The sequence below is a fragment of the Pristiophorus japonicus genome, chromosome 16, assembly GCF_044704955.1.
Source record: "Pristiophorus japonicus isolate sPriJap1 chromosome 16, sPriJap1.hap1, whole genome shotgun sequence".
Classification (NCBI taxonomy): Eukaryota; Metazoa; Chordata; class Chondrichthyes; family Pristiophoridae; genus Pristiophorus; species Pristiophorus japonicus.
In genome coordinates, this window is record NC_091992.1 from 48,961,332 (window position 1) to 48,986,606 (window position 25,275).

The 25,275-nt window shown below is 43.4% G+C and overlaps 1 protein-coding gene across 2 annotated transcripts in view; it reads left to right on the forward strand.

Annotated features, from left to right (window-relative positions):
- The window catches only part of tmem132e (transmembrane protein 132E), a 999,351-nt gene that overhangs the window by 519,068 nt on the left and 455,008 nt on the right, over positions 1 to 25,275 (forward strand). For both annotated transcript variants that reach the window (XM_070857286.1, XM_070857287.1), the window contains exon 3: positions 10,245 to 10,388. In XM_070857286.1, coding sequence (XP_070713387.1) covers positions 10,245 to 10,388 — 144 coding nt within the window. The remainder of the gene's footprint in view (positions 1 to 10,244; positions 10,389 to 25,275) is intronic.

The window sequence follows — 25,275 nt, forward strand, 5'->3', positions numbered from 1 at the left end:
ACTTGAATATTTAAACGCACTCCTGACTAGTCTCCCACATTCTACCCTATGTAAACTAGCTGTGATCAAAAACTCAGCTGCCCTTGTCCTAACTCACACCAAGTCCCGCTCACCCATCACCCTGTGCTCACTGACCTACATTAGCTTCTGGTTAAGCAATGCCTCTATCTCAAAATTACTATCTTTATTTTCAAATTCCTCCATGGCCTCGCCCTTCCCTATCGCTGTAATCTCCTCCAGCTCCACAACCCCCCCGAGATGTCTGCGCTCCTCTAATTCTGTCCTCTTGAGCATCCCTGATTATAATCGCTCAACCATTGGTGGCTGTGCCTTCTGTTGCCTAGGCCCTAAGCTGTGGAATTCCCTGCCTAAACATCTACGCTTCTCTACCTCTCTTTGCTCGTTCAAGACGCTCCTTAAAACATACCTCTTTGACCAAGCTTTTGCTCACCTACGCTAATTTCTACTTATATGGCTCGGTGTCAAATTTTTTTAAATCTCATAATATTCCTGTGAAGCATCTTGGGACGTTTCACTATGTTAAAGGCGCTATATAAATGCAAGTTGTTTAGCAATGTTGGTTGAGGGGTAAATGTTGAACACAGCACTAGAAGAACTCCTTTGAACAACTTTGAATATTGCCATAGGATTTTATACGTAAATCTGAGAGGGTAGATGTGGCTACAGCATAATGGATGGAATAAGTATGGATTGGATAGAAAGTTTACAAGCCAGTTTCTTGGGATAGTGAGGGTCTGCTACCTCCATGTGGTGCTGGTTCAGAAGACCCTGTGCCTGTAGCAGCAATTTTGTATGCAGTAGCAGTTGTTTCCTCAGGATATGTTCAGGAGTATCTACTACCACTTACGTAGAATCTTGACATCGCAAGTTCTGGGTTTTCGCGCATGCACATCACATGTGGAAACCCGAAACTTGTGGGACCCTTTTGTTTATTGATCTCTGCAAGTGCAGACCAATGCCCTTCAACAAACATACCTGTATGTGCTTCTCAGGAGAGTTGAATTAATGTAATGAATTAGGCCATTACTCAGACCTAGTGGCATCCATATCAGCAGTTAGCATCATATTATCCATGGAGACAAGTGTTGATGCTTGTGCTTGTATAGTATCGTCCATTTATAAGCAGGCTCTATTAAATCTGAATTCCAACTCAACACCATCATTAACTATATTGGACACTGCACTAGTTTGCTGTTCTTTGGCTAACAACACTTTCCTTTCTAGCCCATGATCCATATCTCAATTTTCATTTCTTCTACTAGCTCAGGGCTCAGAACCTCTGGTGTATATCTCTGAACTGGTACTCCTTTGCGTTGTAGTAATATAGGGGTCAAGTTTCAGCCTGGTTTAGAATGGAGTATCTTCGAAATTGCAATTCTCGGCATTTAGTTTGCTCCAGTTCTAGTCAGTTAGAACGGTTTCATTTTGGAACAGATTTTTTTTTTCAAAAGGGGGCGTGTCCGGCCACTTACGCCTGTTTTTAAAGTTTAGGCAGTGAAAACTTACTCCAAACTAACTTAGAATGGAGTAAGTGTAGATTTTTGTACGCTCAGAAAAACCTTGCCTACACTTAGAAAATCAGGCGTAGGTTACAAATCAGGCTTAGGGAATGGGGGGGGCGGTGGGGGGGGGTGGGTGGAGGGATGCTTACAAACATGAAACACATCACTTTTACAAATAAAGAGCCATCATCAATAATAAATGATAAATAAATCAATAAATCAACCAATAAATCAATCAAAAGCTGGAGGGGTGCGGAGGGAGCGGGCAGCTGAGCGGGAGCTGGGGGGCGGGGGGTAGCGGGCAGCAGAGCCAGAGGGAGCGTCAGCTGATCAGTGAGCCCATTCGGCCAGGGCCACTGTAGCGCGCATGTGCAGAGGTCCCGGCACTGTTTTCAGCGCAGGGACCTGGCTCCGCCCCCCACAGCTCGTGCTGCGCCGCGCCGAGGGCCTGGATCGACCTGAGGGAGTGGAGAATACCGAGGTAAGTTTTCGTCGCGGTTTTGAGCGCGGAAATCAGGTGTGGCTCGCGGAGCTGCGCCGTTCTAGGCGCAGCCCAAAACCTGACCCCATTGAGTTAGGGACTCAACTCTGGATTGACGTATTCCTGAAAGTTTCATCGCATAACCTCTCTCCAATTATCCTGCCCATCAAACAGCCTTTTGTTCCCATCTCCAATATTTTTTAAAACTAATAAATTAAAGTGTTCAACGAAAATGAAAAATAAACACACACAATTTCCCCTAATGATTTTTTTATCCAATTGTTCGCAGCAGTGTCCAGGCGATTAATCTTTGGTTCCTGGAGACTCCAGGACAATCCTGGTGAGTTGGCAACCCAAATAATCTCTTTTGTGGCAGCAGTGATAAGGCAGTACCCAATTGTGTGCTTTATTATTCTTTGTGCTCTGGTAAATCATAGATTCACACAGCACAGAAGGAGACCATTCGGCCCATCAAGTCTGAGCCTGCTCTTTTGAAGAGCAATCTAGTTAGTTCCACTCCCCTGCTCTTTCCCTATATCCCTGCAATTTTTAAAATCTTTTAAGTATTGATTCAATTTCCTTTTGAAGGCAACTATTGAATCTATATGCATTACCCTGTTAGACAGTGCAATCCAGATCCTAACATTGCATAAAACAGTTTTTCTTTATGTCTCCTCTGGTTCTTTTGCCAATCACCTTAAATTTGTGCCTCCTCTTTAGCAACCCTTCAGCCATTGGAAAACATTTATTTTTACTTATTCTATTGAAATCCTTCATGATTTTAAACACCTCTTTCAAATCTCCTCTTAGCCTTCTCTGCTCGAAGGAAAACAAGGTCAGCTTCTCAGTCTATCCCTGGAAGCATGCTAGTAAATCTGATCTGTACCCTCTCTAAAGCTTTCACGTCCTTCCTAAAGTGCGGTGCCCAGAATTGGACACAATACTCCAACTGGGGCAAAACTATATTTTTTATATAGGTTTAACATAACTTTCTGGCTTAATATTAATAAATGTTCTATTTATTGGTGAATATTGCACAAACTGAGAATAATGGAACAAACTATGATCTTGAACGCTGCCTCCTGCTCCTTAGCCACAATGCCCTCTGGGCCGCCTGCTCAAAAGGGTTATGGACTATAGCTTGGCTGGGCCTGCTGTCTGTCTGCAACCATTCTCTATGATTGAATGCCAACTCCATCTGACAGAAAAACAACAGTGTGCATTGTCTTAACATCTCATATGGCACTGACAGCATATGCATGCAGCATAATGACTCCTACATCATGCAGTGAAGGCCGATTGATGTTACCCTGCTAGCTGCACTTCAAATTTTAAGCTTATAATTGAACTGCCAGCTCTCGCATTGCTTCCAAGTTTTAAAATCACATCCTTTTTTGTGTTTCTATGCACTTTTTGATATAATATGCAGTTACCTTAATATCCTTTGTTGAATCCTTTCTGTTCTCATGGGACCATTTGACTTGAGGTTTCAATTGAAAAGCTGTACAGAGAAATTCATTGTTCACAGACTGCATGGTCCAAAATCCTAAAATGGCACATCAATGTCAATCATATTAATACAAAAGCAAAATGCTGCAGATGCAGGAAATCTGAAATCAGACAGAATTTGCTGAAAATGCTCAGCAGGTTAAGAGAGAAACAAAGTTAATGTTTCAGGTTGATGACCTTTTATCAGAACTGGAAAATGTTAGAGGTGTAACAGGTTTTAAACAAGTATGGAGGCAGGGAAAGGGGATAGGGGAGGAAAGAACAAAAGGGAAAGTCTGTGATAGGGTGAAAGGCAGGAGAGATTAAATGACAAACGGTGCAAGGCAAAAGGGATGGTAATGGGACAAGTAAAGAAACTAAAATGGGTCTCGAGGAGTGTAAATGGCAAGAACAGATTCATTAACAACAGCTGCTGTCCTTAAAGAAATAAGGGCAGTGGTTATGATCTGAAATTGTTGAACTCAGTGTGGAGTCTGGAAGGCTGTGACTATTTTATATTGATGACCTCTAGTTTTGCTCTTCCCTGCAAATGGAAACACTATATAGGGGTAAAAATGTGGTTGCTTTGCACCATTCGTTAGGGCCCGAGATGGGCTGCTAAGCTCCTACCGACCAAGCGTCGCGCTGGCAGCACCTCCTGGGAACTTTAGTAGAGGTTCATCGGCAGCACTAACAGTTAGCGCTGCGCACTTTCGCACCACCCACTTGGTGACATTGATGCGCGTGCAATCATTAGCGTCGCAGTCATGAACTTCATTGGGCTCGCCTGCCTTAGCGCCTGCCGCTAATTGTGACAGGGAAAACAGGCATTCCCTAACCTCTCAGCTGAGCAGGTGGGTGTCCATAAGTTGCAATTTTTGCATTTCCATTTAGTTATTGTGCACTTATTTCATCTTGATTGGTGTGCATCAGTCTTCAAAGGAGATCCAGTCCATTTTTTTCCAGTCTTCAGGTAGTCCATCGGACCTCCCCTTTAGACGTTAGGATGTCGGTTTCCTAGAGCCAAAACTTCAGTTGCGATGCCGCGCTACTGCCTCAGGAATCAGGGTTAGCATCCTAAGAGGAGTGTGGAACGCTTCCCTTCGGGTTCCACCCCCCTCTTGGGGCTCACTCCCCTCTTGGGGCGCTAAAACTGAATGTCCCAGTTAGTGGTTGTAAACATCGCCCGGAGCTAAAGTTAGCAACCAGGCGGTGTTAATGCTTCAAACCAGGCCATACTGAATTTTGAGCCCTTTGTCTACTCTATCAAAACCTTTCATAATTTTAAAGATCTCTATTAGATTACCCCTCAGTCTTTTTCCAAGAGAAAAAAGATCAAACCCATTCATCCTTTCCTGATATGTATAACCTCGCATTTCTGATATCATTCTTGTATATCTTTTTTGTACCCTCTCCAGTGCCTCTGTATCCTTTTTATAATATGGTGACCAGAACTGTATACAGTACTCCCAAGTATGGTCTAACCAAGGTTCAATACAAGCTTAGCATAACTTCTCTACTTTTCAATTCTATCCCTCTAGAAATAAACCCTCGTGCTTGGTTTGCTTTTTTTAGGCCTACTTTTAGTGATTAGTGTATTTGTATTCCCAGATCCCTTTAATAATCTATCCCATTTAGATTCTTATTTTCCAAGCAATATGTGACCATATTTTTCTTACCAAAATGTATTACCTCACACTTATCTGTGTTGAAATTAATTTGCCAATTATATGCCCATTCTGCAAGTTTATTAATGTCTTCTTGTAATTTATTGCACTCCTCCTCAATATTGACTATTCCCCTCCCCCAATTTGGTGTCATCTGCAAATTTAGAAATTGTATTTTTGATTCCCAAGTCTAAATCAATACTAAGTGTGAACAACAGTGGTCCCAGCACTGATCCTTGTGGGACCCCACTTTCCACTTTCTATCAGTCTGAATAGCTACTCTTTATCCTTTCTACTTTCTGTCTTGCAGCCAACTAGTTATCCATTCTGCTACTTGTCCCCTAATTCCGCACGCTCTGATCTTATTCATTAGTCACCTTATCAAAGGTCTTTTGGAAAATTCATCTACTGCATTACCATTGTCTACTCTCTCTTACCCCTTCAAAGAATTCAATGAGATTGGCCAAGCGAGTCTTTCCCTTTTGAAATCCATGCTGACTATTCATTATTATTTTTCGGCTTTCTAGATGTTTTTCAATTTTCTCCTTTAGTAGGGATTCCATTATTTTCCCTATTATAGGGTACCAATTTTAAGCTGACTGGTCTGTAGTTCTCTGGACGTGTTCTATCCCCCTTCCTAAATATAGGTATAATGTTAGCTATCCGCTAACATATATGTTATTAAGTATGTGTAATAGTGCCACTGCTATCTCTTGTAGATTCTTTTAAAATACATGTATGTAATCCAGGGGTTTTATCCTCATTAAATTTGATTGGTATATTTAATATTTCTCTTTTTATTTTAAATGCAGTTATTTTAATTTCTAATCTCATCTTCCAATGTCATGTCCACCTGATCTATCTACCTGGTATAGACTGAAGCAAATTAATTATTTAATATTTCTGTCATTTCGCTATCATTGCCTGTGATTTTATCCTGTCCATTCCTTAGTGGCCTTACTCTCATCCCAACTTTCCTTTTTTTATTTATGTGCCTGTAGAATGTTTTACTATTTTGTTTTATGTTCCTTGATAATTTAATTTCATAGTTCTTCTTTGCCTTCCAAATTATTTTGTTGACTTCTCTCTAATCTCTTTGTATTCTCCCGTGTCATGTTCTCCCCTGCTGTCTATGTACTTAGTGTATGCCTCTTTCCTCACCCTCAATCTTTCCCTCATGTTTTTATTCATCCATGGTCTCTCATTAGTGTTTAGTTTGCTTTAGTTTTTTAGCTGAATATATTTTTCCTGGACTCTATTGAACACCATTTTAAATATTTCCCATTGCTTTTCTGCAACATTGTTTGCCAACGTTGTTGTCCATTTTATTTTCCCAATTTCTGTTCTCAACCCCATAAAATCGGCTTTTCTTCAATTGATTACCCTGGTCTTTGTCATGCTTATGTCCTTCTCAATTTTTATCTGAAAGTGCATCATATTATGTCACTATTACCTAGATGTTCCCCTACTTTTACTTCTCTTATCTGCTCTGGTTCAGTCGCCATTACCAGATCCAGTAGCAAATCCTCCGTTGTTCGGTTTCTTACATACTGGGTTGGAAAGAAGTCCTGTACGCATTGTAGGAACTCCATTTCCTCATCCCCTTTACCTATCTCTTCTGGCCAATTAATTTTGGCATAGTTGAAATCCTTCATAATTATTATTCTATACTTTTTACTCATTTCCCTGATTTCTTCTTCCACCTCCCTCCACTATTAGGTGGTCTGTAGAATACCCCTATAAGTGTGATTGATCCTTTATTATCTTTTATCTCTATCTGGATTCTATTTCTGTCTTACAAAGGGCTGTGTCACTTTTTTCGACTGCCATTATGTTATATCTAATAAGTACAGCTACTCCACTTCCCCTTTCTCCCTTCTATCTTTTCTAAATATGTCATACCCTGCAAAGTTTAATTTGTAGTCCTGATTTTTCTGCAGCCACGTCTCAGTAATCCCTACTATATTTTGTTCCTTGCAATGTATTATTGCTTCCTGTTCCTCTGTTTTATTACGGACACTGTGTGCATTTCTGTACAGAATGTTTAACTCATTTTTAATAGTCGTTCCTCTCACTTTATTTTGAACCATCTTTTTACAATCCTGTTCTATAACTATTTATTCCCTGGCTATTTATGTTCTCCCTTAGTTTAGTCTGTCCTGTGCTCTCATTTCCTGTTTTGTTTATATTTAGGCTAGTTTCATTTCTTGTAGATCCCTGCCACCTCCCCCCCCCCCCCCCCCATTTTACTAGTTAAATGCCTTTGCCACCTCCCTATTTAACCGTTTCGCGAGGACACTTGTCCTATTCCAGTTCAGGTGTAGCCCGTCCCATTGGTACAGCTCCTTCCTGTTCCAGTACTCGTGCCAGTGTCCCATGAAAAGGAACCCCTCTTTACCACACCAGGCCTTTAGCCACATGTTAATTCTCCCTATCTGTCTGTCTCTTTGCCAATTTGCACATGGCTTAGGCAATAATCCAGAAAATATTCCCCTTAATTTAGCTCCTAACTCCTGATACTCCCTCAGCAGGACCTCCTCTTTGTTCCTACCTTAGTTGTTTGTTCTGATATGGATCATGACTCTTAAGTCCCACTCCAGAGACTTGTGCACACAAATCTAGGCTGACACTCCAGTGCAGTGCTGAGGGATTGTTGCACTATCGGAGGTGTTGTCTTTTTGATGAGACGCTAAGCTAAGGCCCCGCCTGCTCTCTTAGATGGACGTAAAAGATCCCATGGCATTATTTCGAAGAAGAGCAGGGGAGTTATCCCTGATGTCCAATATTTATCCCTCGATCAACATAACAAAAAAAAAGATTATCATGTCATTATCACATTGCTGTTTGTGGGAGCTTGCTGTGAGCAAATTGGCTGCCACGTTTCCTACATTACAACAGTGACTGCACTCCAAAAGTACTTGATTGGCTGTAAAGTACTTTGAGATGTCCTAAGGTCATGAAAGGCACAATATAAATGTAAGTCTTTCTTTATATGACAACTGGATTTCTAAATTCCGTTCCAGCCACCTCAAGCTATCTCTAACCTGGCTTTACACCCGAAAGGTGCGCTAAGGGCCACTAAGCTCTTACTGGACGAGCTCCGCGCTGTCAGTGCCTCCCGCGGCCTGCAGTGGAAGTTTAGTGGCGGTGCTAACAAGTAGCACTGCACACCCTAGCGCCACCCACTTGGTGACGTCAGTGAGTGTGCAATGTTGCTTTAGTGCCGCAACCGTGAACCTGAATGGTCTCGCCTGCCATAATGTCTGGCGCTAATTCCAATAGGGAAAGCAGATGTCCCGAAGAAGCTCCCAGGACGATATTTCAGTGGATGATGCAGGTGAGTGTTTAGAGTGGACTTCATTTATATTCATTTAACTCTCTTAGCTGTTCAACACTATTGCTAATGTAAACATTCCTCCCTTCAATTTTTTTTCAGTTTTCTGGTGGTCCAGCTGACCTCCCCTTTAGGCACTAGGATGCCAGTTTCCTACCGGCACAATTTCAGCAGCGCTCCCACAATAGCGCCCCAAGAATCAGGGTTAGCACCCTAAGAGGAGTGTAGAACGCTTCCCTTCATGCTCCACTCCCCTCTTGGGGCGCTAAAAATCAATATCCCGGTTGGAAGCGGTAAACATCACCCGTCTCTAAAGTTAGCGACCAGGGAGTGTCACTGCCTCAAACCGGGCTATGGTGAATTTTTAGCCCCTGAGCTTTTCAATGAAACATATTTTCCACTGCTCTTTGCACTCCATTTGTGCAAAAATTTACTTCACAAAGGTTTCAAGGCCTTTGGACGCTATGTAATTATTAAGTAATTACTTAACCCATGAAAGGATGCTTCTGCAGATTTATAACAAGCATGATGCTGTTCATTTCTATTTCTGTTATGACATGCTCAGACTCCCTCGAATCACATTTAGTAAAATAGTATATTGCAGTATATGAGTTATAACTCACGGAAATCAAAAGTAGACCACTATTTACCCATGTTTAGTGCACTGGGAAATTTTTTGCCATACATGATTTATAGAGATACAAACCATCAGTCAGTCAGATCTATGTACCTCATACCCTCATACAGGCTGTTAAGTTATGCTTGCAGCCTTATCCAATGTAATGCATCTTATATTTATCACACTTGTGTGAGGACAACTGTGGAAATGTTTTTCTTACTTTCATTTGCAGTGTCACCAGACTTCATAACATCACTGTGAATGCCACTCTGAAATATGGTTTTTGCTTTCTTTGTGAAGCAAGCTGCTGCTCTCTTATGAGATATCCAGCCTGCCTAACTTGTCGAAATAAAAATCATATTTCATGAAAGGCATTGAATACCCTTTATAAATCAAATGTTTACACAGCTCAAAGGTATCAGTCCAGCATTTTTATTGTTTTTGTGTCTAACGGAGACAGTAGCATTTTTATGAATAGGTTCTGTGTCAACAGTGACAGCCAGCAGAGTACTTTCAAAAGCATTGTCTGGTCTAATTTCTACTACTATTTCTTCTAACTCCATTGTCATGAGGATTGTAGAAAAGTGTAATGATGAGTATGTAAAATTTTGCTAGTGTGAAGTACTATTTATGATTACAGGTCTGTCAGTTGTGGTGGTAGTAGGGAGTGTCATTTGAGATGATCCATTAAAAATATCACACAACATTAAAGCATATTGGTTAAGTGTAATTTTTCATAGGGCATATTCATATTAATAATACTAATATTACTAAATAAGCCTAGTTGCCTGTCCAGTGTATTTGCAGCATTTTCTGTTTTTCATCCAACTTATTGTTCACTAAGAACAATTAAAATAATTCTTAATTTCTATGTTTCCTGCAGCTAAATTTTAATTAATGCCTTTTAGAAGTGTGTTGGAAACATTTATTGAATATGCACAATGAGATTGATCTGATTGATTTGTAAAATGCACTTCACTATTCTGAGTTCTTATTGTAAATGGGCAGTAATTTTGTTGTAACAGGAATCTATGATATGCTGAATGAATCAGAACATCAGAGTGTTTCACTTTGTTGAGTTAATAGTTCCACTGTGTTTGTCTGACTGCTTATTTTGTTCAATATTTTGCAGGGTAAAGGCCAAAAAAGGAGTGAACCTGAAAAATATGTGGCCAAAAAACCCTGAAACCTGGCAGTTGAGATCAGAAATCTTGAATGGAGGAAAACATTCCACGGCCACAGTGGAGATGAATAGGAAGCAAGGAGTCTTATATAGGTGAGAACAATTAATAAATATTAGAGGATCTATCATGGCATTATACACTGTGGGGGTGAATTTCTACCACATTTTCCTGATGGCCATAACTTCGACAGAAGAGCTGTCGAAATTCTGGAAAAATGCCATTGGCGACTATTTTCCAGAGTTTCTGTGGCTCTTTGACCAAACATATGATGGATGATCTGGAAAACCATCATGGAAGCTCACTCCAATAAGTGAGAGAATATGGTCCCTCTCTTACCAGTTTCTGTTTTCCTTTGTGTTGCTGTTTCTCTCTATCTCATAGGAACAGGACCAGGCCATTCAACTCCTCGTGGCCTGTTCCTCCATTCCATTAGACCATGGCTGATCTATATCTTAACTCCAACTTCCTGCCTTGGTTCTGTAATATTTAATATCCTTGCCTAATAAAAATTTATCAATCTTAGTTTTGAAATTTTCAATTGACCTAGCCTCAACAGCTTTTTGGAGGAGAGTTCTAGATTTTCACAACTCTTTGTGTGAAGAAGTGCTTCCTGACATCACCCTGCTTCTGTCACTCTCTTTTTCTTTCTCTTCTGTATCTCTCTCCCTAACTCTTTGCTTTTCATTCTGTTCTTCTCTGCCTGTTGTTTTCTTCTTTACTTTCAGGCGGGAGTTGATGATGGGTGGCATGATGGGGAAGGGAGCTGCTAATTGCTGCAGTCTCTATTTACTGGTGGCAGTTGTGGGAAAATATTGTCCTCAGTAGTGCCCTTTCCAACACTCGCCCTCCCACTGACTCCCTTTCACCTTTGTCTTACTACTACTTCTTCCCTTTCCTATCACCCCTGCACTCCTATTGCTACCACTAATGCTATTACTGCCCCATATCCTCAATTCACTGTCGCTCACCTCACTCTTCACTCTCCATCTACTTTCCCACTCCGAATTACTTGCCCCCAAAGATGGGCGATGAGAGACCAGAGATTCCCTCATCTCAATGCTTTTCCCTTCTTCCATTCTCCCTTCCCTTCCTATGCATTTTACTCAAAGTGGCATTGTTTGCTTTCATAATTCAACTTTCTATCTGCTACAAAAACAAATCATATTATGGAAAGACTCTGTCTGCCTCCGCTCCTATTTCTTTTCTACCCTGTCTAACAGGTGCCAGCAATTAGAATCTTTTGCAAGGGCGTAAAACAGGCCATCCATTATTCACCCCACCTTATTTCCAAGCGAAGGAAAATCAAGTAGGGGTTATAACGTTCGGCCAATTTGATATTGCCAAAGTTGAAAGTTCCACCCTTTACATTTTCTAACTGTCAGCGTAACACAGATGAAATAACTTGAAGCTTTCTGTTTGATTGCAAACTCAACATTTGTTTTATTGAATTAAAATAAGAATGAGGAAATGCTACCTCTGTTGCTTAGCTTAATTAACTTTTTAACATATAGCACAAAACAAGGTACAACAGCCAGTAAATAGTATGCTGTAATTTCTCTTTCTTTCTCTCAAACATACACACACATACACACACACATCAAAATAAGACTAGTGCATTCGATATGTTGTTATTTGCTGATCGGTTGAGTCTCTACATTTGCAGGAAAGACAATGCAAGCTACAGAATTGTAGCAAAAGTTGAGCCTCAGACCCCAGAAAGCATAGGCTATGGAGAGAAAAGATAATAGATAATTTTAAAATACCAAAATTGTGACTGGTTTTTCGGCTTTTGAGATTTCGGGGGCATAATGGCGGAGGGGGCAGTCCTGATACCGCCTGGAAAAAGTTTGCATCCTCGTTTGCAAAATTCAGCAAAAAATGAGGTTCCATGAACGGGGGCGCAAAATCAGGTGTTACACAAAGAAGATTTTGCGTACCAGCCAAAAATCGTGGCTTTAAATAAGTGTTGTTGATTTAAGGAACTTCATTGCTGCTCAGTGCCCTGCAACATAACATTGTATATTATATGGGGGAGTTTTTGTTACTTTGTTGCAATAACATTTCTGATTCATCCTTTGCTATTGGTGTCTTGGTATCATTCCAACTTTCACGGGGATGTTTATGCGGGTACATAGCGTCTCCAGTATTAGCTCCATCCCTCAGTTTCCTCCATTTAGGAGAACCGGTCCATTATGAGCTGGCGCTGAGCGACTCTTGATCCAGCTGCATCTCCACGCTGCCACCCACCTTGCTAGGCTTCTCTTCATTGTCCTTCTCCTCCTCCTGAGGTGAGCATGCAATCCCCACTGGCAATACCAAGCCCCTCATGATGGCCAAGTTGTGCAACATGCAGCACACCATAATGAATTTGGATACCTGTTGAGGGGAGTGGTTCAGGCATCGGTCTGCCTGTAGGAGATGGCATATTTCTGTCAGCACTTTCTTTCGGAAGCGCAGCCTTCTCACACACTGCTCCTCAGAGAGCTGGAGGTATGAGCGTTGGTGCCTGTAAACCCATGGCGGGTAAGCACTCCTCCCCAGATGTCTTCGGCCTCTCCTCATCCGTGGGCCGACATGGCCAAGAGCCCTTCTTCCAGCTTGAGGCTGCCTGGCAATAGCATGCAGCCAAACTAGTAATGCCCCCATTAAATTCTCTCACTGAAGTTGTAAGGGCACTGTAATGGCAGATAAAAATGTCGTTTGCAAGTTGGAGCTTCACACAGTGTGATGCGTGCAAAAGTTGCAGTCAATGTGACCTACGATGTAGGAGCCTCTCCCTCCATTTAAATACGCTGCCAATACCACCTGCTGCACAGTGGGAACGCCTGATTTTTCAGATGTTTCCTGGGGCGGCGTTAAATGAGGCGTAGGATGAATTTTGCATCCGAGGTGGTAGCGGAACATTGCATGATGATTGATGTCATTATCTCAGTGAAACTAGATAGCGGGGCAGTAACTTTTTGCGCCGCCGCAAACTATGAGTCAAATTTGCCAGCCGGGCAGTTGGCTCATGCTATATGTTTTTCTTTCAAGAATTCCTTCTAAATTCTATTGTCCAGAGAGTTATGTTTAGGCAGTGTTCTGTTTTGTTTTGTTTTTTATCATGTAAACAGGAACAATATGATATGGGACGAGGCAACAATAGCAAGAACTAATTTCATTCTCACAAATTTCATTTTAATGGTAACTATGGACATTGCAATACTTTGAGAAAACACTTAAAGCTGAGACCACCTATGAGAACATTTCCCAACCACCTTGCTACCAGCCTCACCCTCTTCCAGAGATTTTCTTGTTTTCCTGCCTGTCATATGCAGTATCTTTTCTTCATGTGCACTCGGTTTTCTACGCTGGTGCTTCCCCTGTTCACATTTCTTTGGAGCTGGTTGTAGGTCATCTTTTACTTTTGTAGAGAGCGAAGACAATGTTCAGTGCAGGTGAATGGCTTTCCCTATATGCATGGATCCAATGATAATGAGACGTGGACGTGCATTGTCCCTATAAATGAAGTGTCTTTGAAGACTAGCTGTAGCCCTTCTGACAGGCAATGTGAATTTGTAGAGTGGTTTTGAGTAAAGGAGGTGATTGTGAGGTTACCCTTTGCAGCGGAGAGTTCCCCAGATGCTGCGTAAGAGAAGTAAGGAGAAGTAAGGCTGTCTGTGGTATAGGATGTGTCGTGGAAAGAGTGCCTCTTGTGAGGTTATTGAATCTCTTCTGGCATTGTGTGGAAGTTCTTGGGGTGGTAACATTGTCTCGTATCCTCCAGACTCTTATGGGGCTTCCTGCACTCAATGCTCAACAGTCTTGCTCTTCTGGTCCTGACTTCTGCCAAAAGAAAGTCCAGCGATGTATCTAAGGATCTGATTGCCTTTCTAGCTGTTGTCAATCCTGACCTGTTTCTGCCATTCTTGTAGAGTGATGATGCCCTTTAACTGACTGTAGCTTTTAAAGGCTGCATCAGAACTGTATTTCCCTATACCTCTATCAGGAGTGGTTTTACCACCCCAAACCCATCCTGCATAGCAGTTGAGGGCCCCAGGAAGAAACTGCAGTGAGACCCTGTATTCTTTCGCTACCGCGTCCCTGTGCTGTCTTGGGTGGTGGAGGTTTCATATTTTCAAACCAGCTTGAAAGCATGGGAAGGAATATTATCGGCTGGGAAATTTGTAGAATGGTTTTCCTGGATTGTTTGAATCTCCACTGGATCTGAAGTCGTTGTGTTGTTCTTACTTCAGATCAATATATATTAGCTTTGCCAGAAATCTAACAATATTCAAAATACCACCTTGACATCAGTTTCATTTTTGTGAAGCAGTGAATAAATAAAGGGCTGATTCAACCCAAAGCATTCGGAGTAATCCATGAGATTCTGCGTCTTAATCTAAAACTTAACTCCTTGAAACCCCTTTGTAGAATTTGCAGGTTGCATTCCCGCTCTACCGCTAGCTCCCCAACAGAAAGGAAATCCAGGTTTGACAGTGTAACCTTTTAATTAAAAAAATCAAACTGCATTACATATAGGACAGAAATAGCTAGTGGTGACATATACGGCAGTAATAGAATCACTGGGTTCTGATGATATATATTGCAAGAGCAAAGCTTGAGCGATTTTTCAACCTCAGCACATCTCTGAGATTCAATTACTGGCTTGTATCTCAGCCAGTCACATTGTATTTTTTATATTATGGACCAAGTAGTGTTTAAATTTATCACCACAGCCAGTTTAAGCTATTTTCCGCTAAGTTTTTTTGTTCCTGCAGTTACCATCTGTATATTTTGGAGTGAAATTCATTAGCGACATAGATGATTGAGCAAGACAGAAAAAAAAACCTGAGGATGTATGGCATCATATGGTTATGTACTATAGTCACAAAAGTAATTTTTCCAATAGCAAAATGCATACAAATCTAGGTACATAGAATATACAGCACAGAAACAGGCCATTCGACCCATCCAGATTGTGCCAGCCATTATACTTCACTCGAGCCTCCTCCCATCCTTCATCTAACTCTATCAGCAGAACCCTCTATTCCCTTCTCCCTCATATACTTATCTAGCTTCCTCTTAAATGCATTTGTACTTTTGGCCTCAACTACACCCTGTGATTGGGAGTTCCACATTCTCACCACTTTCTGGATAAAGAAATTTCTTCTGAATTCCCTACTTGATGACTTGGTGACTGTCTTATAGTGGAAACTCTCTCTCTCTCTCTGTCTAATATAGAAACATAGAAAATAGGTGCAGGAGTAGGCCATTCGGCCCTTCGAGCCTGCACCACCTTTCAATAAGATCATGGCTGATCATGCAAATTCAGTACCCCATTCCTGCTTTCTGTCCATACATCTTGATCCCTTCAGCCGTAAAGGCCGCATCTTTTTGAATATATCTAATGAACTGGTCTCAACAACTTTCTGTGGTAGAGAATTCCAAGGTTCACAATTCTCTGAGTGAAGAAGTTTCTCCTCATCTCGGTCATAAATGGCTTACCCCTTATCCTTCGACTGTGACCCCTGGTTCTGGACTTCCCCAACATCGGGAACATTCTTCCTGCATCTAACCTGTCCAATCCCGTCAGAATTTTATATGTTTCAATGAGATCCCCTCTCATTCTTCTAAATTCCAGTGAATATAAGCCGAGTCGATCCAGTCCTTCTTCATATGTCAGTCCTGCCATCCCGGGAATCAGTCTGGTGAACCTTCGCTGCACTCCCTCAATAGGAAGAATGTCCTTCCTCAGATTAGGAGACCAAAACTGCACACAATACTCAAAGGGCCCAAGTTTCGGGCCGCGCCTAGAATGGCGCAGCCCCGACCTGGACGCCTGTTTTTCGCGGCACAAAGTGCGCCTAAAAAATACTTACCTATTCTCCGACTCCCTGCAGGTCCTCTGGAGCTGGGTGCGGCGCAGCACGAGCTTTGGGGGGCGGAGCCAGGTCCCTGCGCTGAAAACAGTGCCGGGAACTCTGGACATGCGCGCTACAGTGGGCGCGCATGTGCAGTAGCTCCAGGCGCCCAAAACTGTGTGGGAGGGGCCCGAAGCATGCAGCCCCTAGCCCTGGCCGAATGGCCTCACTGGGGCTGCATGGATCAGGCTGCACCTCCCATGCCCAGCTTCTGCTTCCTCCTGACCCGATTATACTTCCCCGCCCTGGACCGGTCCCGACACCTGCTCCCCCCCTCCCCCGCCCCCGGACCGGACCCCGCCCCCAGACCGGACCCGAGCTCCGCTCCCCTCCGGACCCGACCCGACCCCGGACCAAACCCCTGCTCCCCCTCCCACTCCCAGACACGACCTGACTCCCACTCCCCCGCCCCAGACCCGACCCGACCCCGAACCCGATCCCCCCCCTTCCCCGGACCCGATACCCCCGCCCCGGACCCGATACCCCTGCCCCGGACCCGATCCCCCCGCCCCGGACCCGATCCCCCCCCGCCCCCGGACCGGACCCGATCCGACCCGAACAGACTCCCACTCCCCCTCCCCCCTGTCCCCCCGTCCCCCGGACCCGCGCTCCCCCGCCCCCAGACCGGACCCGACCCAAACAGACTCCCACTCCCACCCTCCCCCCCACCCCCGGACCCAACCCGACCCGACCCCCAGCTACCTACCTGTAAATACGGTGCTGGGCCTGAAGTCTTGGGCCCGGCCGGGCCGGGCCCGGCCTGTTCAGCCTCCCTCTCCTCCCTTCTCCCCCACACCCCCCCCACTTCTCTCCCTCCCCTCTCTCCCCCCTTTCTCTCTCTCCCCCCTTCTCTTCCTCCCCCCTCTCCCTCACCTCTCTCCCTCACCCCCCTCCCCTCTCTCCCCTCTCCCTTCTCTCCCTCCTCTCCCTCCCTCCCCCCTCTTCCCCTCCCTCCCTCCCTCTCCCCCCCTCTCCCCCTTCCTCCCCCACCCCTCCACCCTCGACCTGTTCCCCCCCCTCCTCCCCCTCCTCCTCCCAGCCCCCCCCTCCCCTCCCCTCGCTGTCAGAAACACAGACACTGACAGACAGAGAGTGAGAGAAACACATACACACACTGACAGAGACACACTGGGGGGTTGGGGGGTGGGGGGGGGGGGGGGGGCCGTCCCAGCACGCTGTTGGAGGGCTCCCGGTGCTGCAGTCGGTAAGTAGAAAATGTTTTATTTATTGATTTTTAAATTTTTTTTATTTTTTATTAATTTTTTTTTGGTTGGTTTACTGGTTGATTTATTGATGTATTTATCATTTATTATTGATGATGGCTCTTTATTTGTAAAACTGAAGTGTTTAATGTTTGCAAACTTCTCTTTAAACCCTTCCCCACCCCCACCCCCCGCCATTCCCTACGCCTGATTTGTAACCTACGCCTGATTTTCTAAGTGTAGGCAAGGTTTTTCTGAGCGTACAAAAATCTACACTTACTCCATTCTAAGTTAGTTTGGAGTAAGTTTTCACTGCCGAAACTTTCAAAATGGGCGTAAGTGGCCGCACATGCCCCCTTTTGAAAAAAAAAATCTGTTCCAAATTGAAACTGTTCTAATTGACTAGAACTGGAACAAACTAAATGCCGAGAATTGCAATTTCTAAGGTATTCCATTCTAAACCAGTTACTCCAAAAAAACAGGAGCAACTCAGGCCGAAACTTGGCCCCAAGGCGTGGTCTCACCAAGGCCCTGTATAACTGTAGTCAGACCTCCCTGCTCCTATACTCAAATCCCCTCGCTATGAAGGCCAGCATGCCATGTGCTTTCTTTACTGCCTGCTGTACTGTACCTACATGCCTACCTTCAATGACTGATGTACTATGACACCCAGGTCTCGTTGCACCTTCCCTTTTACTAATCTGTCACCATTCAGATAATAATCTTCCTTCCTGTTTTTGCCATCAAAGTGGATAACCTCACACTGATCCACATCATACTGCCTCTGCCATGCATTTGCTCATTCACCTAACCTGTCCAAGTCCCCCTGCAGCCTCCTAGCATCCTTCTCGCAGCTTGCACTGCCACCCAGCTTAGTGTCATCTGCAAACTTGGAGATATTACATTCAATTCCTTCGTCTAAATCATTAATGTATATTGTAAATAGCTGGGGTCCCAGCATTGAACCCTGCGGCACCCCACTAGTCACTGCCTGCCATTCTGAAAAGGACCTGTTTATTCCCACTCTTTGCTTCCTGTCTGCCAACCAGTTCTCTATCCACGCCAATACCTTACCCCCAAAACCATGTGCCTTAATTTTGCACACTAATCTCTTGTGTGGGACCTTGTCAAAAGCCTTTTGAAAATTCAAATACACCACATCCACTGCTTCTCCCTTATCCACTCTACTAGTTACATCCTCAAAAAACTCTAGAAGATTTGTCAAGTATGATTTCCCTTTCATAAATCCATGCTGACTTGGACCGATCCTGTCACTGCTTTCCAAATACGCTGCTATTACACCTTTAATAATTGATTCCAACATTTTCCCCACTACCGATGTCAGGTTAACCAGTCTATAATTCCCTGTTTTCTCTCTCCCTCCTTTTTTAAAAAGTGGGGTTACATTTGCTACCCTCCAATCCATAGGAACTGAACCAGAGTCCATGGAATGTTGGAAAATGACCACCAATGCATCTACTGTTTCTAGGGCCACTTTCTTAAGTACTCTGGGATGCAGACTATCAGGCCCTGAGGATGTATCGGTCTTCAAGTTCCTTCAATTTCCCTAACATCATTTCCTGACTAATAAGGATTTCCCTCATTTCCCCCTTCTCGCTAGACCCTCGGTCCCCTAGTATTTTCGGGAGGTTATTTGTGTCTTCCTTCGTGAAGACAGAACCAAAGTATTTGTTCAATTGGTCTGCCATTTCCTTGTTCACCATTATGAATTCCCCTGATTCTGACTGTAAGGGACCTACATTAGTCTTCACTAATCTTTTTCTCTTCACATATCTATAGAAGTTTTTGCAGTCAGTTTTTATGTTCCCTGCAAGCTTACTCTCATACTCCATTTTCCCCCTCCTAATTAAACCCTTTGTCTTCCTCTGCTGAATTCTAAATTTCTCCCAGTCCTCAGGTTTGCTGCTTTTTCTGGCCAATTTATATGCCTCTTCCTTGGATTTAACACTTTCCCTAATTTTCCTTGTTAGCCACGGTTGAGCCACCTTCCCTTTTTTATTCTTGTGCCACACAGGGATCTACAAATCTTGTAGTTCAACCATGTTATATTTAAATGTCTGCCATTGCCTATCTACTGTTAACCATTTAAGTATCATGCTCCAGTCTATCCTAACCAATTCACGTCTTATTCCGTCAAAGTTTTCATTCTTTAAGTTCAGGACGCTAGTCTCTGAATTAACTGTGTCACTCTCCATCTTAATGAAGAATGCTACCATATTATGGTTACTCTTCCCCAAGGGGTCCCACCTGAACAGATTGCTAATTAATCCTCTCTCGTTACACAAGTCCCAGTCTAGGATGGCCTGCTCTCTCGTTGGTTCCTCGCCATATTGGTCTAGAAAACCATCCATTATACACTCCAGGAAATCCTCCTCCACTGTATTGCTACCAGTTTGGTTAGCCCAATCAAAATGTAGATTATAGTCACCCATGATAACTGCTGTACCCTTATTGCACGCATCCCTAATTTCCTGTTTGATGCCATCCCCAACCTTCCTACTACTGTTTGGTGGTCTGTATACAACTCCCACAAACGTTTTCTGCCTTTTGGTGTTTCGCAGCTCTATCTATATAGATTCCACATCATCCACGCTAATGTCCTTCCTTACTATTGTGTTAATCTCCTCTTTCACCAGTGACGCTACCCCACCCCACCTCCTTTTCCTTCCTGTCTGTCCTTCCTGAATATTGAATACTCCTGGATGTTGAGTTCCCAGCCTTGGTTACCCTGGAGCCATGTCGCCGTAATCCCAATTATATCATATCCTTAACAGCTATCTGTGCAGTCAATTCATCCACCTTATTACAAATGCTCCTCGCATTGAGACTCAGAGCCTTCAGGCTTGTTTTTTTAACACGCTTTGTCCTTTTAGAATTATGTTGGAATGTGGCCCTTTTTGATTTTTGCCCTTGATTTCTCTGCCCTCCACTCTTGCTTTTCTCCTTCCTACCTTTTGCTTCTGCCCCCTTTTTGCTTCCCTCTGTCTCCCTGCATAGATTCCCATCCTCCTGGCATATTAGTTTAAACCCTCCCCAACAGCACTAGCAAACACTCCGCCTAGGACATCGGTTCCGGTCCTGCCCAGGTGCAGACCGTCCGGTTTGTACTGGTCCCACCTTCCCCAGAACCGGTTCCAGTGTCCCAGGAATTTGAATCCCTCCCCCTTGCACCATTCCTCAAGCCACATATTCATCTGAGCTATCCTGCAATTCCTACTCTGACTAGCATGTGACACTGGTAGCAATCCTGAGATTACTACCTTTGAGGTCCTACTTTTTAATTTAACTCCTAGCTCCCTAAATTCAGCTTGTAGGCCCTCATCCCATTTTTTACCTATATCGTTGGTACCTATATGCACCACAACAACTGGCTGTTCACCCTCCCCCTCCAGAATGCGCTGCAGCCACTGTGAAACATCCTTGACCCTTGCACCAGGGAAACAACATACCATCCTGGAGCCTCGTTTACAGTTGCAGAAATGCCTATCTATTCCCCTCACTATAGCTCTCCCACTCTTTTTCCTGCCCTCCTGTGCAGCAGAGCCACCCCTGGTGCCATGGACTTGGCTGCTGCTGCCTTCCCCTGATGAGCCATCTCCCCCAACAGTATCCAAGGTGGTGTATCTGTTCTGGAGGGAGATGACCACAGGGGACCCCTGCACTACCTTCTTTCCACTGCTCTGCCTGATGGTCACCCATTCCCTATCTAACCTTTGCCTGCGGTATGACCAACTCACTAAACGTGCTACTCACGACATCCTCAGCATCGCAGATGCTCCACAGTGAATTCATCCACAGCTCCAGTGCCACAATGTAGTCTGTCAGGAGCTGCAGCTGGATACACTTCCTGCACATGTAATTTCAGGGACGCTGGAAGAATCCCTGACTTCCCACATAGAATAGGAGGAGCATGACACGGGTCTGGGCTCCCCTGTCATGTCTTAACCCTTAAATTAACCTAGTTGGTAACAACGCCAAAGGTTTCTTACTGATAAGAAAAGAAAAAGATTAAATACTCACCAATCCACCAGCCAATCACTTACCCGCTTGGCTGTGACGTCACACTTCAATTCTATTCTATCAAAAACCTTTCAGAATTTTAAAGACCTCTAGTAAGTCACAGCTCAGTCTTCTCTTTTCAAAAGAAAAGAGACCCATGCTGTTCATCTTTTCCTGATGGGTATAACCTCGCAGTTCTAGTATCATCCTTGTAAATCTTTTTTGTACCCACTCCAGCGCCTCTATATCCTTTTTATAATATGGTGACCAGAACTGTATGCAGTACTCCCAAATGTGATCTAATCAAGGCTTAGCAAACTTCTCTACTTTTCAATTCTCTTCCTCTAGAAATAAATCCTAGTGCTTGGTTTGTTTTTGTTATAGCCTTATTGACTTGCATCGCAGCTTTTAGTGATTCGTGTATTTGTACTCCCAGATCCCTTTGCTCTTCTACCCCATTTAGATGCCTATTTTCCAAGTAATATGTGACCACCTTATTTTTCTTGTCCGAAATGTAATACCTCACACTTATCTATGCTGAAATTAATTTGCCAATTATATACCCATTCTGCAAGTTTATTAATGTCTTCTTGTAATTTATTGCAGTCCTCCTCAGTGTTGACTATCCTTCCTAATTTGGTGTCATCCACAAATCTAGAAATTGTGTTTTTGAGTCTAAATTGTTAATATAAATTGTGAACAGCACTGATCCTTGTGGGACCCCCACTTCCCACCTTCTGCCACTCTGAATAGCTTTCCTTTACCTTTAAATTCGTATCCAGCATAGATACCTTTTCAGGTTCAATGCCATCAGTTGCTCTCTTATATGGTCTGGGCATCTTGCTTTATTGGAAGTTAACTCACACTGCCTTCTAACCTACTTGTATGATTTGGGGATCTGGGAGTATAGTAAAGAAACCTCCTTATGATCTGGGATTAGAATTTTGTGTACTTTGGACGTATATTTTTTTCAATCCCTCTGAAGGCATATCGAGTCAACACTGGATGAGACAAGACTTGATTTGAATTATTAATGTATTTTATTCCACAGTAAGGTAAATGTACAGAACATTAATTATGATTAGATTCAATAAGGTCAATCGATACAACTTATCTCCACGTGATTACATGAAAATAATGAACATGCTACATTGCCCCATTCTGCAATTCATCTGACTTAATTTAATCCAGAATAACCCTTCTGTATTATATACCGACACTCCAAGGCAGAACCATCTCTTCATGCAGTTTCCTGTCTTTCAGAGCCATTTGCTGTCTGTAGATTGTGCTGCTTCCAAAAGCTAGATTGCCTTTTTGTCACTTTGTCGTCTTGTTATCGGCTGAGATCAAAGAGTTTTCCTGCACAAAGAGTGAAAGGTGCTTTTCTGATTATCTGGACAAGCTATCAAATCACTTATTTGTCAGCTATGAGGAAACACATAAAATCCAGCATCTTAACTACCCACTTTTTTAAGCTTGCAGTAATAGACTATACTTTTAAAATGCAACTTTTCAAGTAACTCGTTTCTGAATCCCTCTTTTGTAAAAATGATCAAAGAATCCTGAATCGTGACAATTTCAATAAGGAATTTGTCACAGCCTGCCAAACCATGACAGTATTTTTCAGACTCACTTTAGTAGCATGGATCTCCCAGTAACACAATTTTCAAAGAAAAGTGTCAAAGCCATTTAAAACGCTGTTATTTTGCTCCAACCCGTTGACCCCACGAGGCTTCATTTCTGTCGACTGTGAATCTGCCCAATATGCCTGCATATACCTTTGATCGCAGTTCTCAGTTTCCATTCAAGCTGATCCTGATCGTATGAAGGAATGCTGCCCAATGAAAGTATGCCCACCAACATCACTGGACTAGTAATCCAGAGGTCTGGACTAATGATCCAAAGACATGAATTCAAATCCCACCACAGCAGCTGGGGAATTTAAATTCAGTTAAATAAATCTGGAATAAAAAACGAGAATCAGTAATGGTGACCATAAAACTATCGGATTGTTGTAAAAACGCATCTGTTCACGAATGTCCTTTAGGGAAGGAAATCTGCTGCCCTTACCCAGTCTGGCCTATATGTGACTCCAGACCCACAACAATGTGGTTGACTCTTAACTGCCCTCTGAAATGGCCTAGCAAGGCACTCAGTTGTACATAACTGCTACAAAAAACAATAAGAATAATAAAATCGGACGGAGCACCCAGCATCGACCTCAGCACCAGCTATGGACACAACAACGGCACACCCGGCCCAGTCAACCCTGCAAAGTCCTCTCACCAACATCTGGGGACTTGTGCCAAAATTGTGAGAGCTGTCCCACAGACTAGTCAAGCAACAGCCTGACATAGTCATACTCACAGAATCATACCTTTCAGCCAATGTCGCAGACTCCTCCATCACTATCCCTGGGTATATCTTGTCTCACCGTCAGGACAGACCCACCAGGGGTGGCAGCCAGTGGTATACAGTCGGGAAGGAGTGGCCTTGGGCGTCATCAACATTGACTCCGGACCCCATGAAGTCTCATGGCTTCATGTCAAGCATGGGCAAGGAAACCTCCTGCTGATTACCACCTACTGCCCTCCCCCAGCTGATGAATCAGTACTCCTCCATGTTGAACACCACTTGGAAGAAGCACTGAGAGTAGCAAGGGCACAAAATATACTCTGGGTGGGAGATTTCAATGTCCATCATCAAGAGTTGTTGATTTCTGGATTCTTTTACCTCAATCTGGTTCAGCAAAATTACTGAAACGAATACCGTTTGTGCTTTAAACAAAGCAAGCTTTTATTTAAAAAGCAAATCCCGATCGGGGACCTTATCAGACAGAAGGAATGCAAGTCTGTTCGAACGCACCCACTTCCTACGGAAAAAGTGACGTTACATTGTAAAGGGACGACGGTTATACATTTTCGGCAAAAGATAACAAGATAGGGCTAGAGTAACATCCTAGTCCAGCCTATCTCTTTTGATCCCTCTTTCCCTTTGTCCACTCATAAGTCGACCTAAGTATGGTCTGATTTTAAACAAAGACCTTCTGTTAATGTTTCAGGTTAATAGCATGATTTAATAAGACCTTGTGGCTTTTCTGCAAGCTGTGGGTTTTGTTTCAATATGTGTTAGTGTTGTAACATTTCGCAGTCTCGAGTCTGAGATGTCATGGCTATTCCTCCATGAATTCTTTGTTAGCTTATACTGTCCCTATACAATTCCCACGTTCTCAACTTCGATGTCTCTATACATTTTTAAACATTCACAGAGTGGCTTGGCAGCACCATTACTAACCGAGCTGGCCGAGTCCTGAAGGACATAGCTGCCAGACTGGGCCTGCAGCAGGTGGTGAGAGAATCAACACGAGTGAAAAACCTACTTGACCTCGTACTCACCAATCTACCTGTCACAGATGCATCTGTCCATGACAGCATTGGTAGCAGCGATCATTGCATAATCATTGTGGCGATGTAGTCCCATCTTCACACTGATGACACCATCCATTGTGTTGTATGGCATTATCACCATGCTAAATGCGATAGATTCAGAACAGATCTATCAGCTCAAAACTGGGCATCCATGAGGCGCTGTGGACCATCAGCAGCAGCAGAATTGTATTCCACCACAATCTGTAACCTCATGGCCTGGCATATCCCTCTCTCTGCCATCACCATCAAGCCAGGGGACCAACGCTGGTTCAGTGAATAGTGTAGAAGAGCATGCCAACCTGGGGAAGCTACAACACAGGACTACATGCATGCTAAAAAGCGGAAGCAGCATGCTATAGACAAGGATAAGTGATCTTACAACTAACAGATCAGATTAAAGCTCTGTAGTCCTGCCACATCCGGTCG